This window comes from Helianthus annuus, chromosome 17 (assembly GCF_002127325.2).
Source record: "Helianthus annuus cultivar XRQ/B chromosome 17, HanXRQr2.0-SUNRISE, whole genome shotgun sequence".
Classification (NCBI taxonomy): domain Eukaryota; kingdom Viridiplantae; phylum Streptophyta; class Magnoliopsida; order Asterales; family Asteraceae; genus Helianthus; species Helianthus annuus.
The window spans coordinates 114,542,827-114,553,637 of NC_035449.2; the positions used below are offsets into that span (position 1 = coordinate 114,542,827).

At 40.2% G+C, this 10,811-nt stretch overlaps 1 protein-coding gene across 1 annotated transcript; it reads left to right on the plus strand.

The window, feature by feature from the left end:
• The first annotated feature begins 747 nt into the window (after positions 1-747).
• Positions 748-10,088, plus strand: LOC110924731. Its single transcript, XM_022168724.1, has 6 exons — positions 748-1,462; positions 1,553-2,391; positions 2,902-3,126; positions 4,181-4,533; positions 9,564-9,888; positions 10,008-10,088. Exons 1-6 carry the CDS (start codon positions 748-750, stop codon positions 10,086-10,088), a joined length of 2,538 nt encoding a protein of 845 aa, XP_022024416.1.
• The last annotated feature ends 723 nt before the right edge of the window (positions 10,089-10,811 follow it).

The window sequence follows — 10,811 nt, forward strand, 5'->3', positions numbered from 1 at the left end:
GTTGATTCTGATTTCGCTCGAGATTCAATCACTGATTTCGCTCCAAAGGTGATTCCGCTCAGAATTACCTGTTTATTTCGCTCCAAAGTTTTCAAAGGTGATTCCTCTCGAGATTAATTGTTGATTTCGCTCCAAAAGTCACTTTCTGATTTTGCTCCAGAAAGTAACTTTTGATTTCGCTCCAAACTTAAAATTGTGATTTCGCTCAAAAAAACAGTTTAGATTGAAAATCATGGTTTGAGGGTTTAAGTCCGTTTCGTTCGTGATATCGTGTTGGGAATTCAGTCTGTGTAGAAAATTTTTCAGTAAAAGTAACCTGTTTGTCAAAAAGTTAAAAATTTTCAGAATTTGTTACTTAAAATGGAAAATCAAGATTTTTACAACCTTTTCGTGGGTAGCGGCATGACGGCAACACAAAATCCGGCAAGTATAGTTCAAAATGTCAACATGGAGAACGAGCTAGGAACAATGCAGAAACCGCCAAAGCTTATAAACATGGATGAGTATGCCGAATGGTCGGGTCGTTTCAAGAATTGGGTACAAGCCAACCATTTTGAGTGTTGGATGAAGATAGAGAAAAGATATGTTCCACCTGTTGATGGAATGGGCTTAGAGAAAGGCATTGGAAGTTTGACTGAAACCGAACAGAATGATTTTAAGGCGGAGAAGAAGATGGTCAGTATTCTTCAATAGGCCATAAAAGAAGATATTCTTGTGCTGTTACAACATGATGTTAACTCGCAATCGATGTGGCAAGCATTAAAGTTGAAATTCCAAGGCAGCGTCTCTATGATCAAAAGCAAGAAAGCCCTGATCAAGAAAGAGTTCGACATCTTTACCGGGATGAAGGGTGAAACAACGAAGCAGTTGATTGAATGTTATTGCCATCTTGTGGTAGAGATGAAAAGATTGGAGATTACAAAGACAAACGAGGAATGGATCAACAAGTTGTCCGACGCATTACCTTATGATGAATGGGGGACATACTTGATGATGTTGAAAAACAACTCGGATTTCGTGAATTTGAATCTCAGTTCATTTATCGAAAAGATAGAGGCTCATGAGTTGGAGATGTTGAAGATAAAGAAGATGAATTCAGCGAATGTGCAGCAAGACGTATCTCTTTACTATAAAGGAAGCACTCCTATTGCAACAAATCAAAGTCCAAAGATACAAACGGGTTTTAGTGTTGATACAAATTCAAGTGCTTCTACAAACACTCCACAATCAAACAAGCCCTCACCATTTGTGAACTATGATCCAAACTTCAAAGCTCAACAGCAGCCTTCACCTCAAAGCTCTACAAGTTCCAACAATCAGGATTACGTTTCTGGGGTGCAGTGCAACATCGCGGTGAATATTAAGAATGGAAATGAAATTACTGAAACAGCCGCAAAACAACACATTGCTTTACTTGCGTCCGTTTTAGAGGCGTATGAAGGTTTAGTGGCGGGTAGGATCGGTAATCCGAATATGACAAAAGAGGATTACGACCAGATCGACCCCGAGGAGCTTGAATTGATTGATATAAAATGGATCATGGAAAGTTTAGTTAGAAGGGCACAACACTTTGTGGAGATCACAGGCAGAAACAGTCTCTCAGGTCCTGATCAAAAGCTAGGTTTCGGCATATCAAAAGTTACCTGCTTTAAACGTAAAGAACGTGGCCATTTCAAGAGAGAATGCCCGAACCGTGAAGTGAACAACCATCAGAACCCGTTCACAAACGACTATTACAGGCAGGCGATCTATCATAGACCTAACCAACAACCTGCTGTTCAGAGGCCGCAAATCGAAAACAAACCGGAGAAGGCTCTTATCGTGAATCAAGATGATGAAAAAGTAGCTGAAGGTTTCACTTGGGATAAATACATCCATGGAAGCGATGGACAGGCCATGATGGCTGAAATAGTTGAAGTACCGGAGATGGTGACTGAGCCAGAGATGGTTGTTGAAGATGTTCCTGTTGATAATGTGGTTGATATTGAAGAAATCGCTGTAGAATTTTACTATTACCAGTCAGAACAGGAGGTATTGGCAAGTTCTATGAAATCAATAATGCCTCCTAAAGTGTTTGAATCTTTTGTAGGTTATTTCGAAGAACCTACGACTGGATCGTGTCCAAGATACGAGGAAAAGAAAGAAGTTGTCGAGGAAATGATAGACGTGACAAAGGAGTTGACTGGAGAGATATTGAAAGATATCGCTGACAAAGCTCTCATGGGAAAGCTAAAAGAGGTAGACTCAGAACTCGAGAAGTCAGAGTCTGTCAGTACCGTGTCAGTCAAACAGGAGTCAGATCAGAAATCTGGAGTTCAGGAGGTCAAAGTGTCTAAGTCTGAGTTGAAAAATGTCGGTAAACAAGATGTGAAAATTGTGTGTGATGAACAGGTTGTTGTTGAGAAAGTTGTTTCAATCCCTGAAACACCATGCCAGAAGTGTTTACAACCATGCATGGAGTGTCTTGAGAAAGACACTAAGTATCAGGAATTGAAACATCATGCTGATATGCTTAAATTTGACCTTGGACAAGTCAAAGAGGCTTATGATACTCTTGTCAGGTCAATTAAAATGATCCGAAAAGAGAGTGTTGAAAATGACAAAGCAACAAAATTGGCTAAAGCAACACTTTTTCATAAACAAGTTGAGGTTAACTTTCATCTTGACACGATCGCTTCACTAAAGAAAGAGCTTGAATTAGCTAAAATTCAAAATGAGAGGATTGATAAAAAATTGATGAGTTATGTGGCTTCATCTTATGTTCTTGAACAAATTGTCCCACAGCAGCCACATGCTGCACCAGTCTTTAAGAGCGTTCCACCCCCAATGTGGAATCATTATACGCAAAAATATCCAGATGGGGTGGAAGGTGCTTTGAATCTCAAATTGAGATCGATTCAGGATGATTTGCCCGAAAGCATTGATGTTACATTCTCAGCATCCGACACCGACAACGAATCACAGGTCATCAAAACCGTTGTCGATCAGGTGTTAGATGAGGAGAGTGATAACTCTGAAAAGTCTCAATCTGAGAAATCTGTTAGTGAGTCTGAAGATGAGGGTAATTTCTTGGATCGGTTCATACCGAAATCGGATAAGAGTGCGAATGATGATTCGATTATGGTGGTATACACTATGATTGGAACAGACAAACTTTACTCCGATTTCGAGTATCCTCTTCAGAACGTGAAGATTGAGAATGTTGAGAAAGTTTTTAAGTTGGTTGAAATGAACATTGATGAGGTTAATAACAAAGAATTCTTTTCAAAACCTAAAAAATCTTTTGTTTCATTACGTCCTACCAGCTCGGGAAAGAAAGAGTGGGAAGGTAAGGGTAATATCAAGAAAAACAATCTTAAAAACAAAGGGATTGGTTTTGAGAAGAAGACGGCTAAACAGGTGGTTAAGCCAAAAGAGAAAATGAATGATATCTTTGTCGCTGGACTGAGTGTAAATGACGAAAAGGACTACATCTTTAGTCAAAAGGCCGTGGACATTTTCAATGCAGCGAAAAAGTTGAAAGAGGAGACAGTCAAATCAACTTTTGTTGAATATGACAAAAGAGTCTGTTATCGCTGTAATGATCGGGCACATGGCAAAACAATGCAAGAAAGTGTTTGAAAAACCTGTTAAAAAACAAATTGTTCAAAAACAAACTGTTCAAAAACCAACTGTTCAAAAATCAACTGTTCAAAAACCTCGACCAAAATCACCGATTGATACAAAAGGTAAAAAACCAATGGTTTCTTCGATTCGCATTTTAAAGAGAGGTGAATCTTTGAAGTCGGAGGATAAGTCAAAATCGATCTTTGTGGTTGGTGAATCTTCCAAGTCTCGCAAGACTTCAAAAATTTATCACAAAACAAAAATTTATGATAACCAATCATGGGTTGCAAAGTCGAAACCATCAGTTGAGGTCAAAAAGATGGAAAATGCGTTAAAAAATGAAACAAAGGTTTAAAAGATGATGTTGCAGAATTTGAATCTGAACTTGACAAATTTCTTGCTGAGTTTCCCCCGATTAACAACAAAGTAAAACCAGTTGTGAAAGATGATGTTCCTAATGTCACATTTATCTTTCCTAAGACAGATGAGAAGTGTGATGTAGTCTTTGGTAGTGTTTCTGAGGTTAAGAAATCATGGGCATCATTGTTTGAATAAATTGTTTTGATGTTTGCAGGGGCTGCCCAGGTCTATCCTTTCGAAGTGGATCATCGATAGTGGTGCATCGAGACATATGACAGGGACGCTAGCTCTTCTTTACGACGTCAAATCAATAAATGGAAGTTATGTGGGCTTCACCGGAAATCAAGGCGGGAGAATTGTTGGACAAGGAACGTTGACGAACGGTGTCATTTCATTCGAGAAAGCGAACTATATCGTAGAATTGGAAAACAATTTACTTAGCATTTTGCAAATATGTGATAAATCTTCCAGTGTACACGTCACAAATACAGAGTGTGTGGTTTTAAAATCAGGGTTTAAAATCCCTGATGAGATGGTGTTGTTGCGCGCTTCGCGGGAGAACGACCTGTATATTCTTGATATGAGCGTTGCAACACCAACAACTCATCAAAAACAATGTTTTGTGTCAAAGTCGAAAGCAACGAAAAAAGAAACAATTATGTGGCATCGAAAGATGGGCCACATTCATGTTCGTAAAATGAATTGTCTAGTACACAATGATTTGGTAGTAGGTGTAAACTTAAAGAATTTTCACTTGTCTAATGATTGTGTAGCGTGTAAAAAAGCATCAGTGGAGACTTGTACTGCTTGGTGGTGACTGATGACTTTACAAGATTCTCGTGGGTCGTGTGCTTGGAAAAAAAGGATCAAACATTTGAGTCGTTGATGGTGTTGTTCAAGAAGATGGAAACGGTGTATAAGCTGCCGATCTGAAGAATTCGTAGTGATAACGGAACGGAATTCAAAAACAGCAAAATGTACGATTTTTGCAATGAAAAGGGAATTCTTCATGAATTCAGTGCGCCATACACACCACAACAGAATGGCGTTGCTGAAAGAAAGAACCGGACCCTAATAGAGACAGCTCGCACAATGTTGGCCGATTCCAAACTACCGATTTTCTTCTGGAGCGAAGCAGTATCTGCAGCCTGCTATACATTGAATCATGTCCTCACTGTCAAAAAGTACAAAAAGACATGCTTTGAGCTGCTGCACCGATACAAGCCGAATCTTGAATTTCTGGAGCCATTTGGGTCTCCGTGTATGTTTATTGATGAGAATGGAAAATTTGGTGCTAAATCAAACGAGGGTTTCTTTGTAGGTTACGCAAGCCCGTTGAAGAGGGTGTCCGTACCATGCCTGGGGAAAGTGATACAAGTTCAGCATGTGGATTGTTAGAAGCATACTCCATGACCACAACTTCCCGGACAAAGATTCCTGTTCGATTATGACAAGCTCTGGGAGTCGTTTCATTTACCAGTCCAGCCGAGTGATGAGGAACTAGCACTTCTGTACCAGTACCAGCAATCTATGTCACAGGAGCAAGTGCCTAGACCGCTAGTGGTTTCTCAACCCACCGAGGGTACTCACAATGATGAAGCCGGACCGAGTGGAACAACTAACGAACCACCAGAGGAACTAGCTCCAACATTTGACGATTCTAACGACTCAGAGGTGGAACCCGCTCCGACTTTTGACGAGGAACCAAATGATACTTCGACGGAAGCTGAGGATCAAAAGGTTGATCTTGATATATCGAACTTGCAATCGGAAGTGAATGTGCCTGACACCATGATGCCTAGAACTGTGTCTTACCATCCGTCAGAGCAAATAATTGGTGACCTGCAAAGTGGTGTCAAACCCGAGATCAAATCAATCGAGGTCTTACATGTTTTTATTCTTCTGTTGCTCATTTGCAAGACGAATTCTCATTAAAGTGTTTTATTTTGCAGATAGAGCCCAGAACTTACAAAGAGGCGTTGACTGAAGATAGTTGGGTAAATGCGATGCAGGAAGAGCTGCAACAATTTGAAAAGCTAGGTGTTTGGAGACTGGTCGATCTGCCATAGAATCAGAAGTTGATAAAAACAAAGTGGGTTTTCAAGTGCAAAAGGGATGACAGAGGAGTCGTGGTGAGAAACAAAGTACGATTGGTGGTACAAAGCTTTAGTCAGCAAGAAGGCATAGACTATGATGAAGTTTACGGGCCGGTTGCTAGACTCGAGACGATTCGGATCTTCCTGGCGTTCGCGTCATGGAAAGACTTTAAAGTGTACCAGCTGGACGTCAAATCTGCCTTCCTTTACGAAAAAATCAAAGAAGAAGTGTATGTGGGACAACCACCGAGGTTCACAGATCCACTGCACAAAAACAAGGTCTATCTGCTGGACAAGGCGCTCTACAGACTACACCAGGCCCCGAGAGCCTGGTACGAGACGCTTTCCCAATATCTGTTGACCAACGGGTTCACCAGAGGGACAGTAGATAGTACGTTGTTCACAAAGGAAGTGGCAGGCCATTTGTTGATCGTGCAGATTTATGTTAACGATATCATTTTCGGTTCCACCAACGACGATCTTTGTAAAGAGTTTGAGAAAGTGATGAAGAAAAAGTTTGAGATGAGTTCGATGGGAGAGATGAAGTTCTTCCTCGGGCTGCAGGTGGAGCAGATGCCCGATGGAATCTTCATTCACCAAACGAAATACGTGAAGGACGTGCTTGACAAGTTCGACATGACTGAATGCAGTCCTGCAGCAACCCCCTTGCACAAAATCACGGGATTTGTCCAGACGAAAGTGGAGTGAAAGTGGACGAGACACTGTACCGGTCAATCATTGGATCTCTGATGTATCTCACTGCTTCCAGACCGGACATCATGTACCCGACATGTCTCTGTGCCAGATATCAGTCGAGCCCGAAGCAGTCACACCTGACCATTATCAAACGTATCTTACGGTATTTGAAAGGCTGCCCAAGCATCGGCTTGTGGTATCCTCGCTCGGGTGACTTCTCCTTATCAGGTTTCGCTGACTCTGACTTTGGAAGCTGCAAGCAGAATGCAAAGTCCACCACTGCTGGGTGTCAGTTTTTCGGAACTCGACTCGTTTCCTGGCAGTACAAGAAACAAAATGCAGTGGCGCTTTCTACATGTGAGGCTGAATACGTTTCAGCCTCCAGCTGTTGCTCACAGATCCTATGGATCCAACAGCAAATGCGCGACTTCGGTCTGCATTTCTTGGATACGCCGATATATGTGGACAGCGAAGCAACTATAAACATCACTAAAAACCCGGTTCACCATTCAAAAACGAAACATATTGAAATCCGTCACCACTTCATCCGTGATTGTCACGAGAAGAAGTTAATCCGGATTGAGCACATACACACCGATGATCAGAAAGCTGATTTTTATACCAAAACCCTTTGACAAAAAGAGATTTTACTATCTTTTAAACCGATGATCAGAGAATGTGAAGCCGATGATCAGAGATGTGAAGCCAGGAGGGCGGCGATCAGATGTGAACCATGTCGTGTTGTCAAATTTCTGTACAGTTTGTTTTCTACTTTTCGATAAAAACAAAAACACAAAAATATGTTTTTCTTTTAGGGGGAGAAATTCGCAGAAAAATACAAAAACATGATAAAATTACAAAAATCCAAAAACATTAGAAAACTTGAAAAAGAGTTTGTGTATAATAGGGGAAATGATAGTACTTCAGCTAGACGGACACAATACGCTAAAGAAATGTAACGTTTAAAATGCAATTAAGCAGTCTCGCTAAAGATGTGCCGATAGGTTTTTGCAAAATCAGTAGATCAGTTAGGGATATAAACCTAAAATTTACTTGCGTTTACGTGGGGAACACCTCCAGGATATATGGGTAACCCCCGAAATCTCGTTTGAAAGGTCCCTTATTCTGAGATACTAGGTCTTTATGCTTAGTGATATCTGGGGTATTATTCCGGGACTTCTGCTGTATGGAAATACTGACCTAGTCCCTGGATAATACTTTACGCATTGCTTTACTTGTAAAGCCTCCCCTCAGCATAAAAAATGATTAAACATTGCAAAATGATAATCATGTGCTGTTGTAAAGAAGATCCCCAAAGGGGACCCACCTAAAGTCGAAGCCGTCATCTCTCTGCGTATACAGAAGTATCGACCTGAGCTCTCACGGCCCTCGCAATTCACCCCATTACAGATATCATCTAGGTATACTCACCTGTAAGACTGAATATTGGGATCTGGATACGGGAGTATATACTGAGGTGGGACACATGTAGAGGTTTAAGTCTTAAAATATTAATTCCGTATCCCGGACAGATTGAAAGTTCTGTAAAAGTTTAAGAGGATCAGTATATCGGAAATCTACGCGAATTGTCTAAGGTTTGTTATGAAATAGTAGCTTAATGGTGCTTGTGTCTTGTCAAATGCTGATATGATCCCCTAACACGCTCACAAAAAGATTGTGTGTACATATTTCAGTTTATCCTGTTAAAAAATCCAAAAAGATTTTATTTGTTCATCTTATTTTCGACAACCGACGTTGGGAATCAGACGATCAAAGCCTTGTGCAGATCATGTCTGTTCGATGAGGGTTGGGTAAGCAGGATATACTGAACTGTGATTGGTACAGGTTTGAAGTTTGAAAAGGTGTTTGAAGGCTCAAAATGTTCAAAAGTTCATTAATTTGAACTGTTTTCAGATCAAAACGTCAGCGTACTTCATAATCTAGTCAACCAAGGTCATTAATTTGAACTTGGTAGGCCAAACAGTTGACCAAGGTCATTAACTTGGACTTGGTCAACTGGGTGCGTTGGTGAACAATCAGAAAAGTTAAAAATTCAAAAAGTCTGAAAATCATGTTTCTGATTTCGCTCTAAAATACAAGTTTTACATTAAAAAGCTGATTTCGCTCCTGGATGCTTCATATTCTGATTCCGCTCGTAGCTTCAAAGCTGATTTCGCTCGAGAGACTTTATGACCATTTTGAGCGGAATCAGACAGGCTATAAAAGCCACCTGATTCCGCTCCTGCTGTCACTTGTCTGATTTCGCACCAACTTATTCTCTCTCAGCGACCAAGAGCGAAACCCTAGTTTCTTTGTTTTCCTACCGAATTGCTGCCCAATTTTTATCAGATCTTGTGATTATCTCATCTAGTAATCACGGGCAAGGTAGATTTAGGCTCTAATCTAGCTATATCATGTATTATTTGAACTGTCGGCATCTGTTATGTGAGAAACTTAGTTTTAGTGTTAAAAACTGTTAAATCTGAACAATAGATGATGTTGAGATTTCGCTCCTAAGTGACTTTTTCTGATTTCGCTTCTAAGTGATTTTTTCTGATTTCGCTTCTAAGTCACCTAATGTGATTCCGCTCCTAACTCAACTTAGTGATTCCGCTCCTATATGTTAACCTGATTCCGCTTCTATGTGTCAACCTGATTTCGCTTCTGAGTGTTATGTGATTCGCTCCAAATCAATTAGGGTGTTTTCGCTTGTAATGCTTTGTTATTACATGTGTTTTCACTTGTAATTGTTTTGATGTTGAAATTTTCTAAGTGTGGAATCATTGTATGTTGTATTGTTTGTAGGGTTCAAATGTGGTATTTGATCCACTTCACAACAGTTGTTGTGATTTTGATGTGCAAAAGAATTCAGAATTGGCTTAGCAGCATTCTGGAGTTCATGAGTCGGATTCCTATTCTGAAAGCTTTGACCGATCAACATCCTTTATACAAGTCACACATTAAACGTTTCTGGAAGCATTCAAAGTATGACGAGGAAAACAAAGCAATTCATTCAATCGTGAAGGTGCATAATGAAAAGAAGGAAATTGTTGTTACTGAGGCACTTATTCGTGAGGTTGTGAATTTTCCGGATGATGCAGAGTCGCCAACAAAGTTTCCAGAACGGAAGGTAAAGGGATGTATGCTCAGGATGGGATATGTGGGTGCATTGAATGTTGGAAATTATTTAAAGTCAAAATTTCAAAAACCATACAAGTTTATTATTCATTGTATATTGATGTCTCTCAGTCATACCAAGGGAGGGTACGATACAATGCGCGATTATCAGATGAACATGGTCACTACATTGGTGTTGAACAAGAAATATAATTTCTCGCATATTGTCTTTCATTATATGGCCGAGAATATTACTACAAAGAGTCGGACTTGGTCTTATCCAAGATTTGTGCAGATGCTGATTGATCATGCATATCCAGAGATTGAACGTGATTTGAAGAATGATTTGTTAGTTCAATCACACATGAGCAACGATTCTCTCAAGCAGCTTGCTAGATATCACCCAAACCATCCAGAACCAAAAGTAGTAGCTGAATTCTTCGGATATATCAAAGATGTGAACTACATTGATCCTGATCCAGTTGATCATCAAAACTGGAGAAATGAAGAAGAAATGAAGGAAGCAGCTTACGGTGATGAGCTAAAGACTCTTGAGGAGTTCAAAACCACCCGGAATGATTGGTTTGTCAAAGAAACGAGGAGAAGAGGCAAAAAGGTCACCCCTAAATCACAGGAGGGTGAGGGGTCATCATCGCAGCCGAAGAAGAAACAAAAGAAAACTGCAAAAACGTTATTGATTGATGAGCCTGAGGTGGATGAGCCGGTTGTTACTGCGGAAGAAGATCCGTATGCTGATATTGATCAAGTAATGTTAAACGTTGATGATTGAGTGTCTGAGCAAGCAGTTAATGTGGAAGCTGAGAAAGAGAAGGTTCTTGATGACATTGAAGGTGATGATGTCAATAAAAGTACAACAAGCTCTTCGAGTTCTTCAGATGAGGAAATAGATGAGAATGAACGTCTAAGAAGAATTCA